General features: G+C 37.7%; 1 protein-coding gene across 7 annotated transcripts in view; it reads left to right on the plus strand.

The window, feature by feature from the left end:
- The window catches only part of GPATCH8 (G-patch domain containing 8), a 119544-nt gene that overhangs the window by 45278 nt on the left and 48938 nt on the right, over window positions 1-25328 (plus strand). For 3 of the 7 annotated variants that reach the window (XM_041724238.1, XM_041724241.1, XM_041724240.1), the window contains 2 exons: window positions 22736-22803; window positions 23732-23818. In XM_041724238.1, the coding sequence (XP_041580172.1) occupies window positions 22736-22803; window positions 23732-23818 (155 nt within the window). Of the gene's footprint in view, window positions 1-19501; window positions 20670-22735; window positions 22804-23731; window positions 23819-25328 lie in introns of all 7 variants that reach the window. The other 4 variants (XM_041724244.1, XM_041724242.1, XM_041724245.1 and 1 more) reach the window with 3 other exon arrangements.

Below are 25328 nucleotides of genomic sequence, written 5' to 3' on the forward strand. Positions count from 1 at the left end.
AAGATTCATTCAGTAACAGACAACCAAGAAATATTTACTGAATTAATAATGTATTCTAGCTATACTAGCTGTAAATAGCATAAGCCATGGACAAAGTACATAAGAAATTGTTCCTGTTTCCCCAAGTCTTGCTCTTTTAAACAACTCTAGATCTTTAATGGTTTCTTAAGTTTTATACTTTTATGTATTCTTTTCATGCTTAGAATTAAGTATGTGATCAATTTGAATTTAATTGACTGATCACTTCAAGTTCCTTGAATGTGGGGAGTCTTGTCTGGTTTTGTGTAAAAGTACTTGGTGTAGGATGTGAAGGCAATGTGAGCAGCATTTAGAAAATATAAGATCGGGCAGCCTGGGTGGCTCAGCGGTTTAGCGCTGCGGTCAGCCCAGGGCGTGATCCTGGAGGCCTGGGATCAAGTTCTACATTGGGTTCCCTGCATGGAGCCTGCCTCTCCCTCTGCCTGTATCTCTGCCCCCCTCTGTGTGTGTGTGTGTGTGTGTGATGAATAAATAAATAAAATCCTAAAAAAAAAAAAAAAGAAAATATAAGATCTAGGTTTGAGTTTGGCTCTGCCACTTCAAGTAAAGGACAAGTTACCATCACAGTTATTTTTCATTCCAGTAAATGGGAATTAAAATCTTTGCTCAGGGATCCCTGGGTGGCGCAGCGGTTTAGCGCCTGCCTTTGGCCCAGGGCCCGATCCTGGAGACCCAGGATCGAATCCCACGTCGGGCTCCCGGTGGATGGAGCCTGCTTCTCCCTCTGCCTGTGTCTCTGCCTCTCTCTCTCTCTCTCTCTCTGTGTGACTATCATAAATAAATAAAAATTAAAAAAAAATTTAAAATCTTTGCTCATTTATTCACAATTATGGGATGAAGTAAATTAATGTAAATGATGAAATTACTTTATAAAAACTATAAAATGCTAAATAATTGCTGATAGTTATTAATACCTCTCGTATTTATTTAGATGTTTTAACTGAATTGGAGATAACCCATCTTTGGATCTTTCTCTTCTTCTTTTTTTTTTTCCAAGACTTTATTTTTAAGTAATCTGTACACCCAATAATAGGGTTTGAATTTACAACCTGAGATCAAGAGCTGCATGCTCCACTGACAGCCAGCCACGTGCCTCCCATCTTTAGATCTTAATCAGAAACCTAAATGTCATTTAAAAAAATAGAGAAGCACTGTCTTGCTACTCTGTATTTCCCAGAATTTACAATATAGTAGCTATAATGTGCTCAATATGTGCTAGATAATTGACTCTCAGATCTGTTTTTAAAGCTGCGTGCATTTTAGGGTCCTTAAACCCCTAAGTTTGGTGTCTATGTCACTAATTCCTAGGTCATTAGTTATTGCCACTTCTGAGCCTAATTTATAACATCAAAGAAGAGTCCCAATCACTGAACAGTGGCATTGGGAAACCTGGATACCAACTCATAAAAAAGAAGTTGGATCTACACTGTGCTACCTTACCCTAACATATATTCTGGATGATTAAAATATTTAAATGTTATAAAAAAAAGAAATCATAAGATCACTAGAGTGTGCACTGGGATATTTATGATTTAAAAAATAATGTTGCAGGGGAACCTGGTTGGCTCAGTCAGTGAAGCATGTGACTTGATCTTGGGGTCATAAGATCACACCCCATGTTAGGCATAGAGCTTACTTAAAAAAAAACACAACAACAACAAAACATTGGAATGAGGAAATCTTTTCTGAGTTTACTCTCAAACCCAGAAGCCATTTTTAAAAAGGATACATTTTACTGTATTTCATTGCAAATAAAATAAAAAAAAATATAACAAACTGGGGGAAATATTTGCAACATCTCATTATAGACAAAGGACAAATTTCCTTCATGTATTTATCTGTTACATGAAAGACAGCCTAAGGAGGAAAGGGGAAATGATATGAACACTGCTTATAGAAAAGTAACACAAATATGAGAATATTCTCAGTTTTTTCTTTTTTTTTTTTTTCAGTTTTCTTTCATAATAGAAATATGCATTTTAAAAACCATGAGATAGGGATGCCTGGGTGGCTCAGCAGTTGAGCATCTGCCTTTGGCCCAGGGTGTGATCCCGGGGTTCTGGGATCGAGTCCCGCATTGGGCTCCCAGCGTGGAGCCTGCTTCTCTCTCTGCCTCTCTCTGTGTGTCTCTCACAAATAAATAAATGACATCTTTTAAAAAACAAACACACAAAAAAATGAGATATAGTTTTTTGCTTTTGCATTGGATAGGTTAAAAAAAATTAGCCTGGTCATATTTTGGGAAAACATCTTTACATCATAGCCAGTGAGCATATAAATTGGTAAACCACTGCAGAGGAAAGTCTGAATTACTTAAAGATTAAAATGAATCCTGAGGCTCCTAGGTGGCTCAGTCAGCTGAGTATCTGGATCTTGAATTTAGCTTGAGTTGTGCTCTCAGAGTGGAGGGATTAAGCCCTGTTTTGAGCTCTGTACCCTCAGTAGGGAGTCTGCTTGGAGTGCTTTCTCTTTCTCCCCCTCTGCCCCTCCTCCCCTCAAAAAAATAAAAAATCTTCTAAAATAAAATGCATGTATCCTTGGGGTCAGCAATTCTAATTTTCTCTTCACTTATTCTTTGAAATGCACAAAATAATTTGTGATTGACGTTATTTTGTTATTTTGTGATAACTAAACATTGGAAACAGTCCACCGTATTTCATTGATTCCAAGACATTTATTTTGTATTTTAATAGAGAAGTAAGATTAAATGCATCTTATTAATGGCATTATGGTTATAATTGGCAGCTTTTAAATTTCTTTCAAGCATATAAAATAGTATGTTTTATGGTTAATGGCATTTTGGATTGAAGAAATAGAATACTAAGATTGTATAGAGGGAAACTATGCTGTTTTAAAAGGATTGAAGTAGTTTAGGATGTATTCGTTATATGTAGAACAATTTCCAAGGAACATTAAGTAGAAAAACAATATGCAGAATAGTGTGTGATATATACTAAACTACCATTTGTGTTAAATTATATACACAGATACATGCGTACATACTGGTAGACACACATCTCCTGCTTAAAATCAGTATTTTTCCCCCTAAATCAGACTATCTGTGTGAAAAGTTTACTTGGGTACCTATTTACCTTTATTTATTTATTTACTTATTTATTTATAATTTTATTTATTCATGAGACACACAGAGAGAGAATGAGAGAGAGAGGCAGAGGGAGAAGCAGGCTCCACACAGGGAACCTGATGTGGGACTCAATCCCGGGTTTCCAGGATCATGCCCTGGGCTGAAGGCAGCGCTAAACCAATGAGCCACTCGGGCTGCCCTATTTACCATTATTTAATGTGAGTTACCTGTCAATCCCAAAACAGCAAATTTTCAAAGTATAGGTTCCTTTTTGTGATTAAAAATATATATATATTAGGATATAAAGTGCTTAAACATTTCCTCCTTATTGTCAGATAATTAATATGGTTGTGTAGTAACATGTCTGTCCCAAAACTTAAGAAGCTTTTCCAAAGTTCTACTAGTGTATGTGGAAAGTATTTTTATGTTTCTCACATATATTTTTCCTAAAAATACTGAATTAGATTTTTGAGAATGAAATGTAAACATTTTACTATAAAAAATCATTGAATAATACTATTTTGAGAGCCATGAACTGAGACATTCCACTACAAAACCTTAAACAGGTACATTCTGTGAGATATACCTGTACATTTATGTTTGTATTTGCTTGACTATGCAGAGAAAAAAAATCCTTGTCAAGACAGATTCTGAAGGGAAACTAAGTTGCTTTTTACTGTATTCTTTTAAAATTTGATACACTATGCTTACTATTTAGAAATATAAAAATTGGGGCCCCTGGGTGGCTCTTAGTTAAGTGTCCCAACTCTTTTTTTTTTTTTTTTAAGATTTTATTTATTTATTCATGAGAGACACAGAGAGGTAGAGACATAGGCAGAGGGAGAAGCAGACTCCATACAGGGAGCCTGATGTGGGACTTGATCCCAGGACTCCAGGATCATGCCCTGAGCCGAAGGCAGACACTCACCCACTGAGCCACTTAGGTGTCCCTAAGTGTCCAACTCTCTTGATCTCAGCTCAGGTGTTGATCTCAGGATTGTGAGTTCAAGCCCCTTGTTGGGCCCCATGCTGGGGGTGGAGCCTACTTTAAAAATCTGTATATAGAGAAAATTACTTTGAAAAACAGTAGGCAAAATTAAAGCAGAGTAGTAGAGTAGGGTTTGTTTCTTTGGTTTTGTGTGTATATCCCTTCCCCTCATCTCTGCTCTAATTTCATTTAGCAAATAAGTGGTAAATATAGCTGGGTAGGGCTTACATTTGCTAGTAATAACAGTGTTCTTACTACATTTTATGACTGGAGAAAAACTAGACTTGAATTCCGTACAACAGAATAGAAATATGTAGTGTTATAGTTTAGGATTTATGGGGTACCTGGATGTTAGTTAAACATCTAACTCTTGATTTTGGCTCTGGTCATGATCTCAGGGTTGTGAGATGGAGCCTGGTATTGAGCTCTGCGCTGGGCATGGAGCCTGCTAAAGATTCTCTCCCCCTCTCTGTGACCTTCTCCCATTCCTTAAAAAAAAAAAGAAAAAAGAAAAAATAGACTTTATTGTTAAACTAGAATGTTGATCTTTAAAACCACACTGACTTCCTAAGAGAGATCATTCTTTAGTTGATAAAAATAAGCTCTCCCCCCCATTTTTTAAGATTTATTTTTAAGCAATCTCTATACCCAATATGGGGCTCAAACTTACAGTCCCAAGATCAGGAGTTGCATGCTCTACTGACTGAGCCAGCCAGGTGGTGTTCCAGTAAGCTCTCCTTTAATATTATAAATGACTGATAAGTTTTGTGAATAGGGTCTTTGTAAAATCTAAGTTGTTGTCCTTCTATATTAGTTTCCCTTTGAAATTTATTTTCTTTTGGGAAAAGGAAATTAGACTTAGTACATATTATGTTCCAAACATTGATTTTAAACCTAAGTATTTTCTATGTTCCACTTAATGAAAGAAATACTAGTATACTCATTGCATAAATGAACAAACAGTTTTGGAAAGGTCATATAGCTACTGAGTATCTGCCATTCGAGTATAAGCATGACTTTGGAATCAGCGTCCCTATATATACCTTTGCCCTTCTCAGAAAAAGCTGGTAACTGAAAATAAGAGTAGTTGGGTGGGGGACAGACATGTAGCTCCCCCAGCATGAATGTATGGATTGTCAGAAGGGCTTAGTTAGACTTGAAGCTGGTCTAGCTGACCTTCTGAATGGGATTTCATTAATATGAACAAGAGGAAGCCCATTTAGTAAATAAAATTAGTGAGAATTGGCAGTCTGCAGTAAGAGGTCTGAGTCTTAGGGCTGGACTAAAACGAGGGATTGGAGGAGAGGAGGGGAAAAATGAACTCAAATTCTGTATGAACTACTTGTTTCACAGTATAGAGATCATCACATTTAAAGGATACATCAGAAAACATTAAATATATGTTGAGGTGGTGGCAAAATAACTAGAAAAGAAGTGGCAAATTTTTCAAATGAAAATTTGGAATAGTTAAGTATAGAAAGTTTTTTTATTATTCTAGTGCTTTTTTTTTTAAGTGAATCTGGGTAAACTTATTTATCTTTTTAAAAGATTTTATTTTTTATTTATTTTTTTGTTGTGTTTTTAAGATTTTATTTATTTATTCTTGAGAGAGAGAGAGGGGCACAGACACAGGCAGAGGGAGAAGCAGGCTCCATGCAGGGAGCCTGATGTGGGACTCAATCCCGGGACTCCAGGATCATGCCCTGGGCCAAAGGTAGGCGCTCAGCTGCTGAGCCACCCAGGCATCCCAAAAGATTTTATTTTTAAGTAATGTCTATACCCAACAATAAGGCTCAAACTCAAAACCCTGAGACCAAGAGTTGTATGCTCTTCTGACTGAGCCAGCCAGCAACCCTTTTTTTTTTTTTAAACTAAGAAAAAAGAGTGGACCACTTAAGAGAAGCAGATAGGACATTATCAAGGTAGATTACTTTTAAGGAGGCGCTCTGGTGAAGAATTACATGGAATTATTTGTACACTTATTGAATATTTCCTATGTTCAAGAGACCATTAAAAGAATATACATAATATTGTAAGACACTGCTTTTACTGCTATTTATTTTAGGAGTTAAGGGTGGGGAAATCTTCGAGTAAATGCTGTAAGTCCTCAGAAGAAGGGAATGACTAGGGAAGACTTCACAGTGAAGTCTTGAGGAGGGAAGAATAGATATTACCAAAAACAGGAGATACTGATGTATACAAGTGATTACAGTTAGCAAAGAGTAGGCATAGCTGGCTGGAGTAGGGAATGCCCATAGACCTTTCATACAGCATGTATGTATGTATGTATTTATTTATTTATTTCTGCTTTTATTTTTAAAGTTTATTTTTAAATTACTTAAGAGGGGGGATCCCTGGGTGGCGCAGCGGTTTGGCGCCTGCCTTTGGCCCAGGGCGCGATCCTGGAGACCCGGGATTGAATCCCACGTCGGGCTCCCGGTGCATGGAGCCTGCTTCTCCCTCTGCCTGTGTCTCTGGCTCTGTCTCTGCCTGTGTCTCTGGCTCTGTCTCTCCTTCTATCTCTCAAGAATAAATAAATAAAATCTTAAAAAAAAAATAAATTACTTAAGAGGGAGAATGTGTGGGATCCCTGGGTGGCGCAGCGGTTTGGCGCCTGCCTTTGGCCCAGGGCGCGATCCTGGAGACCCGGGATCGAATCCCACATCGGGCTCCCGGTGCATGGAGCCTGCTTCTCCCTCCGCCTGTGTCTCTGCCTCTCTCTCTCTCTGTGACTATCATAAATAAATAAAAAATTAAAAAAAAATAATTTATAAAAAAAAAAAAAGAGGGAGAATGTGTGAGCGAGAGAGCATAAGCAGGGGAACAGCAGAGGGAGAGGGAGAAGTAGATTCCCTGCTGAGCAGGGAGTCTTATGTGGGACTTGATCCCAGGACCCCAAGACCATGACCTGAGCCAAAGGCAGATGCTTAACCAACTGAGCCATCCAAGTGCCACTTACATATTTGACCAGCGCACAATCAGGGGGAGCGGCAGGGAGATGGAGAAGCAGGCAGACACATAATAGACTGAGCTGTCCAAGTACCCCTCCAGATATTTTTTTGATGTTGAACCTTCATAATATAAAAGGTGGGGTGGGGGTTGGTGGATGACACAGTTGTTTTTGCTGAAGCAGAGTTCTGGTCTCCAAGAACAGTTTGGAAACTATAAGAAGGCGGCAGCGATAGGAAATTGGTTTGAATAGGCACAAATGAAATAGAGTATTTACTATGTGCTAAGCACTTAAAAATACTTAATTCTTAAAACAAGTCTATGAGAATTTTGTTCTCATTTTGCAGAAGAAACTAAGACTTCAAAAAGCTTAGTAAGTTGCCTAAGGATAAACAGCCAGTAAATGACAGTATCAGAATTCAAATCTTGGTTTTTTTTTCACACTCCAAAACCATGCTCTTAACTACTCACACTGAATGAATTGTTAATACTGCTCCCAATTTAGACTTCATTTTGTAAGCCAAAGGCAGTTTTTGATCAGAAGAGAGACTTTTTTAGCAAAAAAGAGAATTAAAGATAATTTTACCTGCATCACCTGGGTAACTCAGTGGTTAAGTGTCTGCCTTTGGCTCAGGTCATGATCTCGGGGTCCTGGGATCGAGTCCTACATTGAGCTCCCCACAAGGAGCCTGCTTCTCCCTCTGCCTATGTCTCTGCCTCTCTGTGTCTCTCATGAATAAATAAATAAAATCTTAAAGATAATTTTACCTAAAATTCATTTTACAGGTGGAAAAATTTGGGTTTAGGATTTCTAAATGTCTTTGTGATAGTGCTGAAACCCAGCCCTAAATTCTGATTTGCGATCTATTGTTCTTTCCAATACACCTACCAGGATATTTGTGGTAGAAGTTAAATACTAGTATGATCAAAGTATGTCTGAAGATGAATGGAAGACTGTTTAGAAAGTTGTCTGGGTATGAGTTGATGAGACCTTAGAGTGATGGAAGTGGAAATGGAAAAGAAGATACAGTGATGAAGGATAATGAAGCAAATCAAGAAGTATAGTGTACAGTTCATGCAGGTCTGTCTGGCAAGCTCTTGTTCACTGGGTTTACCTTTTAATCATTTATAATAGTTATTAGCATTTATTAAGTATTCAGTGAGTGCTTGCATATGGATTATCTAATTTAAATCCTCTTTCATGTGTAGATACCATTCCTGGTTTTTAGATGAGGAAATTGACATTCTGAGCAATGCTTTGCCCAAGAACTTATAACAAATAAGTGGTAGAATAATGGTGCCAAAACTATGCTTTTAATCAATATGCTGTAGTCTGTGTGGTAGCTCATGTCTCTGTTCTGGAAATATATGATGGTGAGCAATGCAAGTATTACAGAATTAAAATACACAATAGTCATTCTGGCCAAAAAAATTAGAGATAGTCTTAAGGCACTTGAAGTGATTATATATTCTTCATGATTAACATAAATTTTTATAAAGTCAGTAGAAACTTTTTTAAAAAATATTTTTAAAAGATTTTATTTATTCATGAGAGACACAGAGAGAAGGCAGAGACATAGGCAAAGGGAAAAGCAGGCTCCCCACAGGGAGCCCAATGTGAGACTCAATCCCCAGACTTGGGATCACACCCTGAGCTGAAGGCAGACACTCAACCACTGAGCCACCGAGGCGTCCTTTTTTAAAAGATTTTATTTATTTATTCATGAGAGACCTAGAAAGAGAGGCAGAGACATAGGCAGAGGGAGAAGCAAGCTCCCTATGGGGAGCCTGATGCAGAACTCAGATCCCAGGATCCTGGGATCACGCCCTTAGCCAAAGGCAGATGCTCAGCCACTGAACCACCCAGTCATCCCTAAAGTCATTAGAAACTTAAGGCTAGATTGCTTGGTAAGAAGTTTGGCTATATTTTTAGAGATGGTTGATAATTGGTCTCCAAGGCGGGGGTGAGGGGGATGCTATAACTTCTGTCTCATATTTGAATTTCTTTCTTTATTATTTCTTACACTTTATATTTCTCTGGTGGAATTTTTTTTAAAAAGTTTATTTATTAGAGCAAGCAAGCGTGTGTGTGAGAGAGGGGCAGTGGGGAAGAGAAAGAAAATCAAGCAGATTCCACACTGAGTGCAGAGCTCCACAGGGTGCTCAATCCTAGAGATCACAGCCCGAGCTGAAATCAAGAGTTAGAAAGCTCAAACAACTGAACCTCCTCCCCGCCCCCGCACCCAGAGCTTCTGAAAGATTTTTTTTAAGATTTTATTTATTTATTCATCACACACACACACACACACACACACAGGCAGAGACGTAGGCAGAGGGAGAAGCAGGCTCAGTGCAGGGAGCCTGACGTGGGACTCAATCCCAGGTCTCCAGGATCATACCCTGGGCCGAAGGCAGCACTAAACCACTGAGCCACCCGGGCTGCCCGAGCTTCTGAATTTTTAAAAAGGAACCAGAAATCTTGATTTTTTTGGTGTATTCCCTGCTTAATAAATATTGGCTCAAAGTTTAAAGTAATTTAGGAGAAACAAAACAAACATATAGAAGACCTAAATTTGAGCCACTTTAAGGTTACCACTTTATGATCTCATTTGAAATTTGACCCAGGTTTGAATTTGAGCTCTGTAACTAGTAAGCGGTGTTTCCTTGCTATACTCTCAGTATACCTATATTTTTTAAAGATTTGGAGGTGTAAGGAATTGAGCCTGATGGTTTATGACTTTTATACCTATATACAATTTCATTTTCCTCCTCAGTATGTAGAGTGGGAGATAATGCCACCTAATAGATTGAGAAATTTAGATGTTTTTTTTTTTTTTTTTTTTTTTTTTTCTTTTTTAAAGAGTTTTTATTTTTTTCTTTTTTATGATAGTCACAGAGAGAGAGAGAGAGAGGCAGAGACACAGGCAGAGGGAGAAGCAGGCTCCATGCACCGGGAGCCCGACGTGGGATTCGATCCCGGGTCTCCAGGATCGCGCCCTGGGCCAAAGGCAGGCGCCAAACCGCTGCGCCACCCAGGGATCCCAGAAATTTAGATGTTTATCCATGATCAAACTGCTGAGGCTAACAACTGTGTTTATAAACACACAAGTATTTTGACCTCTACTCCAGTAGTATTTCCATCAGGCTTTATGGTTCTCCAACTTTCATGAGCCGCAGAATCACTTTGGGTGCTTTGTTAATAATGTAGATTCCTAAACAGCACAACTCAGCAGGTCTGGGGTAGGGTTCAGGAAATTATATTTTATTTTTTATTATTTATTTATTTTTTAAAGTAGACCTCATGCCCAGCATGGAGTCCAAATCAGGGCTTGAACTCAAAACCTTGAAATTGAGATCTGAGCCAAGATCAACAGTTGGACACTTAACCAACTGAGCCATCCAGGTGCCCCCAGGAGATTTCATTTTAAACAAGCTCTCCCAAAGAATTTGTTCTGGGCCATGTGAATAAAATAAGCTCTTGAGATGGGATGCGTGGGTGGCTCAGTGGTTGAGCATCTGCCTTCAGCTAGGGTTGTGATCCCGGGGTCTGGGATCAAGTCCCCACATTGGGCTCCCTGCAGGGAGCTGCCTTCTTCCTCTGCCTATGTCTGTGTCTCTCTCGCTCATGAATAAATAAAATCTTTCAAAAATAAATTAATAAAAAATGAGCTTCTGAGAAAATTACCTTCACTACAACAAGTAGGGTAGACTTGGTTGGTTCTTTTACTACATCTAAAATGTGTTAGTGATTTGAGGTCTGAATTAGTGTAATGCTGTTTATTTTTCTTTATAGTCTAAGCCTGATTTACTTTGTTTCCTACCCTCTAACTTGTGGACTTCTTGCCCTAGTTGCCCTGGGTTAATTTATGTGATTAAGATGAAGCTGGTTTATGTAGAAACTGGATTTCTTAGGCAAGAAAGTGGAATGTCCAAGAAACTTTTTTTTTTTTTTTTTTAAAGATGTATTTATTCTACACCTCCACTGGAAGGAAAGGAACACAGGAGACAGTGTCCACCTCCACTGGAAGGAGGGGAACACAGGAGACAGTGTCTCAAGCAGACGCCAAGCTGAGCATGGAGCCCTAAGTTGGGATGGGAGCCCCCAACTCAGGGCTCCATCTCAGGACCCTGAGATCACCCTGAGCCAAAACCAAGAGTTGGATGCTTAACCCACCGTGCCATCCAGGTGCCCCTCCAAGAATCTTTTTAAATGAGCAACTTAAATGTATATAGAGTATATAGTGTGGTAGTGATTTCTTTTTAAGTAGAATAGTCCAATCAGGTGGAAATAGTTGAAAATATAAAAATTCACTAGTGAACTCAGTATTTGATAAATAGGAATTAAGAGGAGACAGAATTGCTTTCAAAGCTGTATGGAATCATAGATTTTAGAACTGTAAGGAAAAAAAAATTAAGGTATGACCTAGTATCTTTGGACTCATAGCAGAAACTCCAAAGGAAATTAGGGAGATTTTGAGTAATCTCAATCTACTATGCATTCTGAATTTTTTCTTATATTCCATGTGGACTTCATCTGTTACAAATTTGACACACTATGGATTAGTACCTTGTTCTTTAGTACGCATACATAGCTGCTGTTGTCTTCCAGGTGGCAATAATAATAAAATAGTAAGCATTTTGACAATGTTTAATTTATTTTAGCTTTTTTTTAAAAAAGATTTTATTTATTCATAGAGACAGAGAGAGAGAGAGAGAGGCAGAGACACAGGCAGAGGGAGAAGCAGGTTCCACGCAGGGAACCTGACGTGGGACTCGATCCCAGGTCTCTAGGATCACACCCCGGGCTGCAGGCGGTGCCAAACCACTGCGCCACTGGGGCTGCCCAATTTATTTAGTTTTGCTTAAGCTAAATATATTTTCTTAGATGATTTGAACTTTAGGATCACACCCGGACAGCGGTGCCAAACCACTGCCGCCACAACTGGGGCTGCCCAATTTATTTAGTTTTGCTTAAGCTAAATATATTTTCTTAGATGATTTGAACTTTATGTTTAATTTGGAGAAGATTTTGCTAAAATTATGCTTAAGTTCATTCTTTTGCCTTGGGTTTAATAGTTATGTAACATTGCTTTTCAAACTCAATCTCATTTTGTTAATGGAATGATATGTGGGAAACATTTTTGGATGATTCTTTGGTTATTGATCCTTATAATTTTCTCCCACCTTATGGGAGAAACCTATTGTTTCATTATCACCAAATTGGATGTAAAACATAATTTGTCATAGCTTCTATTTTAGAGTAGCATTCATTTCATTTCAAAAAAATGCCAAATTTGGAAATGAAGGGAAAACAAATTGATTTTTTTTAATTTTCTTTCTTTTTTTTTAATTTTTTTTTTAAATTTTCTTTCTTTTTAAAGTTTTTTCATCTAAAATTTTTTTCTGAGACCTTAAGGAGATAACTGGTTTGGAGTTCAGCATCCTACATGGTGATTTATGGTTTCCAAGGCATCTTCTATTTGTTATATCTTGATCTGTATACCCATCCTGAAAGTGAGGATAATATCTCCATTTTGCAGGGGAGGCTGCTGAGACTCAGGCTCTGGTTGTCAAAGGCGACAAAGTAGTTAGAAATGATCTCTTACTGGAGAACTGAGATTTTTTGGCCAGCTTTTTAAGAAACTACCTAGAAAAATATAGAAAGAAAATAAATCGGGGGGAGGGTTAATGTGGAAAGTAAAGAGGAATAGTTTATTTTTTATTTTTAAGATTTTATTTATTTATTATTTATTTTATTTATTTATTTATTTAATGTATTTTTTTTATTTTATTTATGATGAGTCACCAGAGAGAGAGAGAGAGGAAGGCAGAGTCACAGGCAGAGGAGAAGAGGCTCCATGCACAGGGAGCCCGACGTGGGATCGATCGGGTCTCAGGATTGCGCCCCTGGGCAATGGCAGGCGCCAAACGCTGCGCCACCCAGGGATCCCAGATTTTATTTATTTATTTATGATAGACCTAGAGAGAGAGAGAGAAGCAGAGACACACGCAGAGGGAGAAGCAGGCTGCATGCCGGGAGCCCAATGCAGGACTCCATCCCGGGTCTCCAGGATTGCGCCCTGGGCCAAACGCAGGCGCCAAACCGCTGAGCCACCCAGGGATCCCAAGAGGAACAGTTTAAATCAAGTCCCATGTCGGGCTCCCTGCATGGAGCCTGCTTTTTGGGTTATTGAAGGATCCTGGAATAGTAAAAAATTCTCAGTGTAATTACGGAAAACTTAACCAATAGTAAGAGAATACAACTCTAAAAAGGTGTTGGATTGTTACAATACCATAGAACTGGCTACTATTAACCCTCCCAAATATTATCTACTTAGATATTTTCTACTCTTTAAACTTTCTAAGAATTGAAGTGAGCCAGGATGCTTCTCTGGCTCAATCCGAATATCATGCATCTCTTGATCTCGGGGTTGTGAATTCAAGCCCCATGTTGGGTGTAGAGATTACTTAAACTTTAAAAAAAATATTGAAGTGAGCCTTAAGTCTAACTCCTTAAACATGTGATGCCTGCTTCTTAATTGCTAATGAGTGGCAGTAGATAAAACAAATTGAACAAGCCTCTAATGAACAGTAATGCAAAATTCAGATATTCCTTTATGATAGCTTGTATATTTTTTTGAGATATGAAGGCCTGTGTAACATAGCCCTGTGTTCTACTTGATGAAATAATTATTTGATTACAAGACAGTTTAATTATCAGAATTTCATGGTACTAAGCAGAAAGTACTATGATAACTAAATAAATAGACCTGAACAAGTTCTAGACCTACTAAGAATATATTTGTTCGTTTGAGTCAACAAATGCTTTTTATTTATTTATTTATTTTAAAATTTAAAAATATATATATATTTAAAGATTTTATTTATTTATTCATGAGAGACACAGAGGGACAGAGAGGCAGAGACATAGGCAGAGGGAGAAGCAGGCTCCATGCAGGGAGCTCAACATGGGACTCGATCCTGGGTCTCCAGGGTCAGGCCCCAGGCCAAAGGTGGCGCTAAACCACTGAGCCACCCAGGCTGCCCAAAATAGTATTTATTTATTTATTCACGAGAGACATAGAGAGAGGCAGAGACACAGACAGAGGGAGAAGCAGGCTCCATGCAGGAAGCCTGACATAGGACTTGATCCCTGCAACCCCGGGGGATCACAGCCTCAGCCAAAGGCAGACACTCAACCCAACCACTGAGCCACCCAGGCATCCCAACAAATGCTTTTTAATTGAACACCACTCTATCCCAAATATTGTGTCAATTACTTCGGATACAAGCGTAAGTAAAACTCAGGACATAGAAGTGTTACCCAACATTATTTTTTAAACTTAGGGACCTAATATTTTTCCCTCACTCCTTGAGCCCCATTTTTTTGTGGTTATTTTAACATGAAATTGTATGTATGTATGTTTGGCTTGGTTTTTAGAGAGAGGGAGAGAGAGAGAGAGAGAGAAAATGAGAACGTGTGTGTCTGCTTAAGCAGGGTGAGGGGAGAGGCAGAGGGAGAGAGAGAATCCCAAGCAGGCTCATGTCTGACATGGAGCTTGATCTCACAACCTGAGCCAAAAGCAAAAGCCCAGTGTTTAGCTGACTGAGCCACCCAGGTACCCCTGAAATTGTATTTATTAAATTGGCTTTCCCATTTAAAAAATAAATTGAGGGCAGCCCGGGTGGCTCAGCAGTTTGGCCTAGGGTGTGATCCTGGAGACCCGGGATCAAGTCCCATGTCGGGCTCCCTTCATGTAGCATGCTTCTCCTTCTGCCTGTGTCACTGTGCGCGCCTCTCTCTCTCTCTGTCTCTGTCTCTGTCTCTCTCTCTGTCTCTCATGAATAAATAAATAAAATATTAAAAAAATAAATAAATAATAGGGATCCCTGGGTGGCGCAGCGGTTTGGCGCCTGCCTTTGGCCCAGGGCACAATCCTGGAGACCCAGGACCGAGTCCCACGTCAGGCTCCCGGTGCATGGAGCCTGCTTCTCCCTCTGCCTGTGTCTCTGCCTCTCTCTCTCTCTCTCTCTCTCTCTCTGTGTGACTATCATACATTTAAAATAATAATAATAATAATAAATAAATAAATAATAAAAAATAAATTGATCTTCCCACAATGGTTAGTATGAGACAGCCTTCAGTAAACTGATATAATTTTAGCTAAAACAATCTTATTTGGGTTAAAAGTACGATTTTCTTTAGGATTTCTTTTTTTCAATTAAAAGAACCTCCTGAATGCCCTTTCTGAATCTCTTCTAAAGGCTTGATTAGGGGATCCCTGGGTGGCTCAGCAGTTTAGCGCCTGCCTTTGGCCCAGGGTGCGATCCTGGAGTCCCGGGATCAAGTCCCACGTCGGACTCCCGGCATGGAGCCTGCTTCTCCCTCCTCCTGTGTCTCTGCCTCTCTCTCTCTCTCTCTCTCTTTCTCTCTGTATATCATAAATTAAAAATAATAATAATAATAATAAATAAAGGCTTGATTATCTCCTGTCATCCATGATGAGATATCCTGTTCAGGTTTAACATTCTGATTCCATAACATGTTTATTAGTGAAGTCTTTTTGCCTCTTCTCTGTCCTTCTTCAGTAGTATTAGCCTTATGTGATTAAAATTGAACTATTCTATCTTAGAAAGCCAACTCTGATACCCTGGTAAGATGGAAGGATGAGGATTCCTTCAGGTCACAGTTAAATTTCTTTGCTCTTAGGAAACATCTGTATTTGAAAATCAAACTAATCTGGTTGTTGTATAGACCACTAAACTGGCTATGGCAACAATATAGTTAGTTTTATACTGGAGAATCTGAATTGTGTTGAGTAGGAAGTCTCTTTTTTTTCCTAAACCTTAGAAACTCTGGGAGGGCCTGGGTGGCTCAGTCTGTTAAGCACCTGCCTTCAGCTCAGGTCATGATCCCAGAAGGAGGAGAGCTCCCTGCTCAGTGGGGAGCCTACTTCTCTCCTTCTGCCCCTCCCTCCTGCTCATGCTTTCTCTCTTTCTCTCAAATAAGTGAATAAAATCTTTAAAAAAAGAACAAAATACCTTAGAAACTCTGTAGGGAATAGTTAATGTGCTTGATGTTTCCAGTTAGTGTTTTAGGGAGGTAGCATTTATCATATTATAGTTACTAAGAAAAAATATTTAAGTGAAAGTAATCATTGTTTTTATGGTACCGAAAACATATTTTCAGGAGAAGTTTGCAAAAGTGAAGCTTTGGCTTGGAAATAGATGTACCATTTTTACTGTGTTTCTGTTTTTGTGTGTAATCACTGTTTTAATAAATGAAATTATATTTGTTTGTTTGTTTATTTATTTATTTTTATATTTTATTTATTTGTGATAGACATAGAGAGAGAGAGAGGCAAAGAAACAGGCAGAGGGAGAGACAGGCTCCATGCCAGGAGCCCAACGTGGGCCAAAGACAGGAGCTAAACCGCTGAGCCACCCAGGGATCCCTGAAATTATATTTAAATGCACAGATATAGCTTACCAAAAGTTCTATTTTGCAAATCAGAATATTTCATAACATCTATTTGAGTTGCTTAAATTTAGTAAGAAATAAATATATTTAAAGATGTTGAGTCAGGCTCTTGGTTTTAATCAGTTTATTGTATTTTATCTTATTTTTAAGATTTTATTTATTCATGAGAGACACAGAGAGAGGCAGAGACACAGGCAGAGGGAGAAGAAGGCTCCCTGCAGGGAGCCCGATGTGGTACTCATCCCAGGACCTTGGGATCATGACCTGAGCCAAAGGTAGATGCTCAACCCCTGAGCCACCCAGGCGCCCCAGGGCTTAATCAGTTTAATGGCCTTTTGCAAGTGGATATTGTGACTTCGATGGATTTTGTATTTATTTCTGCTTATGAGGATCAGTCTTTTAAAACTATTTTAGACATCTTAAGACAGCATCAGATATTTTTAAGCGTTTTCAGGTATATGCATTGGCTCTATAAATGTTGTGTTTTACCCACTCATGCCAGGAGTTTAAGCTGGTAAGATTATTTTGCCTAATTATTGGTAATTAATGGGATTTAAGACTTTGTGTTGATCACTGCCATATCCCCAATGCCTTCCAACAGAGTAGTAGCAGCTTGATTTGTAACAGGTATTTGTTGTTGAATCAATCTTAGTAAGGGGAAAGGCTGCAGAGAGAAATTAAGGTGTTCTTGCATCTATTGGCTGTCTAACCAGTGTTCTAATCACTTTGGAAGCTTCTTCATTTCTAATTTGTTTCTCTCAGAAAATCTTACATGTTCTGATTTTGAAGTGTGGCTGTTTACCAAATTATGGTTGTTCTATAATATTTTCCTCCCAATTGTTCTATCCCCTGGAGTTTCTCTAAAAATAGCATTTCTTTAAAAAGTATTTCTCTTTAGCGCAATTTTTGGGGCCAGTTTTGTAGATTAGTATATATTTAATTCTTTTCAAATCAAAACTGATTTATGAGGGATTGTTTTCAGAAACAAGGTGGTTGTAGTCAGCGAATTTTTTGTTTGGCCTTATTCTCCAGTTATGGTAAGTCGTAATAGCCTCACATTTTAGCAAGAGATGCATACATGCACATTTAATACTTTTGTCATTATAGAAGTAAAACTACCTTTTAAAATATACAAAGTCCATGCATGGAGCCTGCTTCTCCCTCTGCCTGTGTCTCTGCCCCCTGTCTCTCTCTCTCTGTGTCTCTATGAATAAATAAATAGAATCTTTAAAAAATAAAAATAAAAAAATAAAATATACAAAGTACAATTCAGGTTGGTTAATGAAACATAGTTTTTTTCTTTTCTTTAAAAAGCATTTTTGAAGGGCACTTGGATGGCTCAATCCGTTAAGTATCTGCCTTCATTTCAGTCATGATCCCAGGGTCCTAGGGTTGCCCCACATCAGGCTCGCTGCTCAGTGGGGAGTCTGCTTCTCCCTCTGCCTGCTGCCACCACTGGCTCATCTCCTCTCTCTCTCTCTCTTTCCTTCTCTCTCTCTCTCTCTCTCTCTCTCTCTCTCTCTCTCTCTCTCGTAAATAAAGTCTTTTTAAGGGCAGCCCTAGTGGGTCAGCGGTTTAGCGCCGCCTTCAGCCCACGGTGTGATCCTGGAGACCCGGGATCAAGTCTCACGTCGGGCTCCCTGCATGGAGCTTGCTTCTCCCTCTGCTTGTGTCTTTGCCTCTCTCTCTCTGTGTCTCTCATTTTATTTATGAATAAAATCTTTAAATAAATAAATAAATAAAATCTTTAAATACTTTTTTGCTGAAGTATAATTATCATACAAAATATTAGTTTCAAGTATACTACATAATTCAATATTTGTATATATATTTGAAATTTTGATTTAGAAAATATGAATATCAAATTTTTTTTCATCACATGAATAGTATTGGCATATTCTAGATCTGGTATGTTGTTGTTTTTCCCTCCCCTTCTCTAGTTGGCCTGATTACAGTCATAGTATTTATTGATCTTTGGCTGAGGAGGACAGTTTCTTCTTAGGAAAGTTCTTAGCGTTCTGGTTGAAGTTGCTTCCTTTGGAATGAAATAAACAATAACATGTTCTCTTTAAAGGAAACGAAGTAGGGAACTAGGATTTAGTTCAATTTATTTTTGTTATTTTAAATTCAATTTTATATATTATTTTTAAATTCATTAAATTTTAATTTAGTTTTTTAAATTTTTAATTTTTTTAAGTAGGCTCCACATCCAGCATGGAGTCCAACATGAACTCACAACCCTGATATCAAGACCTGAGCTGAGGGTTGCCTGGGTGGCTAAGTCAGTTAAGCACCTGCCTTTGGCTCAGGTCATAATCCTTGGGTCCTGGGATCCAGCCTTGAATTGGGCTCCTTTCTCACCAGGGAGCCTGCTTCTCCCTCTCCCTCTTCCTCTGCCTCTCCCCCTATTCATGTTCTCGCTCTCTCTCAAATACATACATACATACATACATACATACATATCTACATACCTACATACATACATACATGCATGAATAAATAAAATAAAATAAATCTTTGGAAAAAAACAAGACCTGAGCGGAGATCAAGAGTCGAGCACTTAGCCTACCGAGCCACCTAAGCACTCCTTTATATAATGTTTTTAATCTTTTTTTTTTTAAAGATTTTATTTTTAAGTGACATATATATTCCTAACATGGGACTTGAATTACAACCTCGAGATCAGGAGTCACGTGCTTTACTGACTGAGCTAGCCAGGCACCTCTAGTACAGTTTATTTTTTTAAAAAGAAGTTTTCTAGAGAATATCATATTAGTAAGTATTTGTTTGCTACCTACCTTTTGAAAAGTCATTGCTATAAGTTATTATTCAGGTGTTCCATGTAGTGTACTTTATGATAGATTTATCAATTACAAATGAATAAATTAAGAGGTTTCTTTTCTTTTTAAGCTGCAGTCCCTTCCTGTATTATATATTGTTCTTTGTTTTTTCCCACTAGGATTTTTCCTTGGTCTGGAGCCTATTTAATAATGGAAAGAAATTACTGCTTGGCTCAGACAATAATGTCATCTTCAGATTTTTTTGGTTTTGTTTTGAGGGGTTTTTGTTGTCGTGTATATTTATTTTACAGGTAAGCTCTCTGCCTAGGTTGGGGCTTGAACTCATGACACTGAGTTGAGGAGTTGCATGCTCTACCAACTAAGCCAGCCAGGCAATTGAAATGTGATTAACAGACAGTATTATATTAGTTTCAGTGTACAACATGATTCAGCAGTTCTGTCCAGTACTCAGGGGAAGTGTAGTTCCCCTCTGTCACCAAACAGTGTTATTATAGTACCTTCAGATTATTTTCAAAGCCAGACTGTTTATTTTCTGTGATGAGTTACCTCTGAGTAGACTAATTATAAATGTGACAGCCATTTCGATGCCATTTTCTCTGGAGTTCCTGGTCTCCTTCAAAGCTTGGCTTTGTTGTATGCAGAAAGAAAGATGTTGGCAAGCCTGGGAAGACTTCATTAGAAGGAAACAAATTTCTAAGGAAAGCTACTTCAAGAGTTTTATTCATTCATAACAGAACTCAAATATACATTAGTTTTCTAAGCACTTAATGTGTAAAGGTTTATTTTCCAGACCTTTTACTTACATATTTTTTAACAAGGTCTTGATGACTCCCTTCCCAAACCACAAATCCTCTTAGAATTCTTTTAATTAAGGAAATGACTTGATCACTGTCCAGTTGATCTGACTGTCTTTGATGTTATTTTTTTAAGGAGAAGTCCCAACTTGGGGCCTGAATACTGATTTACCAGAATGAATAGTAGTTAAATAAGAGATTGGAAGCTAGAGCTAGTGCTCTCGCTTTAACACCTCGCCCCATTCCCTGAATTGTTAAAGAGGAGGTTGTACTTGTTCTCAAGTAGCAACACGCAGGCAAAAATCTCACAGGCTGGGCCAACCAATATGAAAACACTGCTCTAGCACAAAGTGTCCTTCCTCTTCTTCAGCTGAAATTGGGGGAGGGACAAACCAATGGTTACTTTACCCCTTCCCATCTGCCTGCTAGAAGGCCTGTTTCCTAACCTGATGGTTTCTGCCTAACAAATGGTGTTTCTTTTTTACAGCATTATGATCCTGGACTTGTTGTGGTGATGGTAAACTTAGCAGTGGTAATTTTTTATTTTCAGACTGAATTACTCCTTTTGTCATCAGTGCACCAATATGTTAGGCTTACTTTCTCTGTTGTAGCCTTCATCCTTCTGCTTGGTCTTTTTCATTTTCCTTTCCTTTCCTTATGCAACTTGTCTGATCCTTGTTCATTAAAGGGTACTGTTAAGAAGGGATGTATCTGTTTGTGTTAGAACTGCAAAAAAAAAAAAAAATCAGTTAAAACATTAAATTCTAATACTGTCAAAAACTTGATTTTCCTACAATGTAATGGGCACTAGCACTTGCTACTGCAATTTATAAATAAATTAAAACTTTGACTGCCTTAGAAGGCAAAAGTACTAATGCAGAGTTTATAAACAGGGGTTTACAGAGGTAATGAATTTATACCAAAAATTTCTGGATTCTTGCAAAACAAATTCCGACAGACCAAAAAGAAACCAAAACCAAAAAAATAAATTCCTTTGACATTTCTTTTCAATTGTTTCATTGGAGCATTTGTGTATTTTACCAGTAAATCCCTGATTGAGACGTTATGAAAGTGATATTGCACCTAGGAAGTCATTTTTATAACCTGTCTTTAATTTGGTCCTTTTGCTAAAGATTGCAGTCACTGCTTATTTATTATACCATTGGGCATAAGGTAGTAATGTATTTTCATTTTAACTGGCAGTCTTTGATAGTTTCCAAAAGAAGGCTGTATTTTAGAACTTTTTTTTTCCTTTTTTTTTTTTTTTCTGGCATGAAAGGATCTATATTAAACTTTCATTGTGAAATTACTCCTAAATATCTCCTTATTTATTGTTTGAAAACTATAATGGGATATTGGTGATAAGTAAACTTCTGAATTAGTTTTTCATTATGTTTTAAAGACAAAAATTAAACACATATATGGAGCAACTGGATATAAGTGGTTGCCAATCACTTTTGAAAACAGTTTCTTTTTTCCCCAGGACCAAGCCTAGTTATGAATATGGCATTTATTTATTTTTAATTGGTTTTGGTAGTACCTCAGATTTAGCCGGACAAAACTCAACTTTTAGCCCAAAGGTATAATACATATGTGTGTATAACAACAACAACAAAAACACAAAAAACAAACAAAAAACAATTGTTTACACCAGCCTGAGTGAAATGATGAGGGAAGTAAACATTGTGTTTTTTCACTAAAGGTGTACAACGGATAAGGTAAGTAAGTCCTCTTTTCAGTGGGCTTACATCACAATAAACAGCGCAAGTTGTGATGTAAAACAGCTGTGGTAGTAAAGTGCTTGTCTGCCCCATTTTGCTTTGTTTGGCTGGTTATGAGTGGATTAAATATACATTTTAAAAAATCTCCAGCATAGATTGATTAGTTTAAAGTCAATTTTCTTCGCAACTAGTCCTTTTCACAGCTTACTGATTGCCACAGCCGGTGTTAAATCCATTCTGGAAGATGGGACCTCAGAGCACCAGTTTAAAAGTAAAACAATTTTTGTCCCTAAGGGCAGCTAACTTTTGCTTTTTATTTAAATTTTGTCTTAGCCTCAGTTAATTATAAAGCATCTTTTGAAAACAAATTAAATATGCTGAATTGCAATTACAGAGGGTTTCCTGAATTATATTTGAAACCATGCTTTTTTTTTTTAATGTAAGCATGTCAGTTGAGATATTTATTACTAGATTTAAAAGTGTGTGTGGGAGGATGTCCGTGGACAGTAAGAGTGAAGTGATTCTTGATGAAAGTTATTTGGGGATCTTCTTAAAAAGCAGTTTCTAAAGCTTTTGATTTTTAAATCTCCTGGTGCCATTGCTTAGAAGTGCTTTGCATTACTTATGTATTTAATTTTGCCATAGTAATCTGGAATTTTCCCCAACTGGAATGTCAACCAAGGTTAACTGGTTAGTTGGGATTAAACTGGGAGAGGTAGGTTTGGTTGTAAGCTGTGAGAATGGCTTGTGTTTGGTTCACTGTAGCTTTCTGGTCTCTGCACTCCAAGGCAAGATCTCTAACCACCCAAACCCAATGTATAAAGTGAACTGTTGGCTTAGCTTTGCCTCTTACCTTGATTATGTGTTCCTGTTACAGGGAGAACAGATCCCATTCCAATTGTCGTCAAATATGATGTCATGGGCATGGGTCGCATGGAAATGGAGGTAAGTTAATCTTGTTAGCTAATTTTTTTAAATGGTGTATTTATTTATTTTTTAAATGGTGTGTTTAAAATTGATATTAATTCCAAATTCAGATGCTAATACAAGAATACATTTACTAGATAGAATGTAGTTTTAATATTTTTCTTTGAAAATTTAAAAATTTATTTTACAATCTCATTTAGTGCTGGCTTTGAGGTAGGTAGATGGCAATAATAATGCCCCTGGTTTTTTGTTTGTTTGTTTGTTTGTTTGTTTTTAATGCCCCTGTTTTAACAGGGGCATAAGGAAGTTGAATGCTTTGCCCAGGATTATGCCATAGAGCAAGACCAGACTTAAAACCCAGTTCCTGGTGCTCATTAGGCAGTGTTTTTCTTTTCTTTTCTTTTCTTTTTTTTTTTTAAAGATTTATTTATTTATTCAGAGAGAGAGAGAGAGGCAGAGACACAGGCAGAGGGAGAAGCAGACTCCATGCAGGGAGCCCGACGTGGGATTCGATCCCAGGTCTCTAGGATCACGCCCTGGGCTGCAGGCCGCTAACTGCTGCGCCACCAGGGCTGCCCTAGGCAGTGTTTTTCAACTCTGAAAATATTTGCCATTGTAGAGGCTTTGCTCCTGTGTATAGCTGTCATCTGTGATACTTTCTTTTCATTGACTAAAAAATTTTCTCCATTTACTCCTAATTCTTTGGCATCGAACATTAAAGTTAAGGCTGTTATCATCAAAAAATGTGCTCATTGGGAACCACCAGCATGAAAGGATTAATTAACTATTTTGCACACATTTTTCTCTGTGGGGTGACAATAAAGAGGTAGCTGAGTAAAATAGGAAGTTTTTATTTTCATGCAGTACTGTAGTTGTGTAGATGATTTTTTAATGCTAATTGGGGGTACTTTAGGAATTAAAACTAATTATATCTATTTTTGTTAAGCTTGATTATGCTGAAGATGCTACCGAACGGCGCCGTGTCCTAGAAGTAGAAAAGGAAGACACAGAAGAATTGAGACAGAAGTACAAGGTACTTGAATGAAGCCATTCTTACTTATTGGGTGCTCACAGTTCAAGAGATACTCCCTTTTGGTGAAAAGGATCTCTGTTGATAACAGCATTTGTTTGACTTTTGGTGATGATTAGTAGTAGGCCTCAGGTTTTTGTTACTTTCCTATACTGCCATTGTAAAAACTATAGGGCTAATACCCACTTCATCAGTCTGTTGGAATGGTGATTATATTGGCATTTGAAAACAGAGTGCCAGGTACACAATAGGGAGTAGTAGCAGTATAAATTATTTAAGAGTCCTTTGAGAACTTGGACCTATTGGCAAACTTTATGTTTTCCAATGGATGGATGGTTTTAAGAATAACAAATAGAGAGGCCACCTGGGTGGGTCAGTTGGTTAAGCATCTGACTCTTGACTTCAGGTCAGGTCATGAGATTGAGCCCCAAGTTGGGTTCCATATTGGGCATGGGGCCTGCTTAAGATTCTTAGTCTTCCTCTCCCTTTCATCCTGTGCTTGCTCACTCTTGATCTTAAAAAAAAAAAAAAAAAAAAAAATTGAGGGCAGCCTGGGTGGCTCAGCGGTTTAGCGCCACCTTCAGCCCAGGGCATGATCCTGGAGACCCGGGATCGAAGCCCATGTTGGACTCCCTGCATGGAATCTGCTTCTTCTTCTGCCTGTGTCTCTGCCTCTCTCTCTCTCTCCGTGTCTCTCATGAATAAATAAATAAAATCTTTAAAAAAAATTTTTTTGAGAACATCAGTATTTTCCTTTTAAAAGGATTAATTACAGTAAACTGCAATTTAGACCATATTGTAAATTAGCTTTCAAATAGACTGACCAAGGAACATGCCTTTCAAGATGTAGTATACCCAGTCTCTACTATAAAATATAAATTTGACTAGTTAAGATTATCATACAGAAACCGATTTTGGTCATGAACCTTAAAGGGGGAAGAGGGAAAAGGGATTTATTTTAAGAATATGTTCTATCATAAAAAAATAACTAATATAAAAACTGACAGAATTATAAGGAGAAATATTACATCTACCAAATGGTGGGGGATTTTAATATATTTCTTTAAATAATTGATTTAAAAGTAGAAAAAATTCAGCAAAGACATTTGAAAGATCTCAGTTACAGATTTCACCTACTTGTTATATAGAACTGTGAGTCTGATCACTTTGAAAATCAGAAATCTTAAAAATATATGGAACATTTATTTAAATAATATTTTCTACCATAGCCTGGTGTCATAAAGTATCAACAGATTTTGAAGAAGTCAAGTTAAACCACAAAGCAATCAATTTTTTAAATAAAGATGATAGAAAAACCCCAGTATGAGAAAATGCCTTTAGTTTTCAATCAGTGAAAGAAAAAAATCTCAATAATTGGAAAATGTTTTGGTCTGAAAGATATACATACTACATATCCAAAATTGTGGGATAACATAAAGCAGTGTCTTAGGTAATAGTGAATATATATCCTTAAATGCTGTGTTAATGTAGAAAATGAAGTAAACATTTCTCT

Source organism: Vulpes lagopus, chromosome 12, assembly GCF_018345385.1.
Source record: "Vulpes lagopus strain Blue_001 chromosome 12, ASM1834538v1, whole genome shotgun sequence".
Taxonomy (NCBI): Eukaryota; Metazoa; Chordata; class Mammalia; order Carnivora; family Canidae; genus Vulpes; species Vulpes lagopus.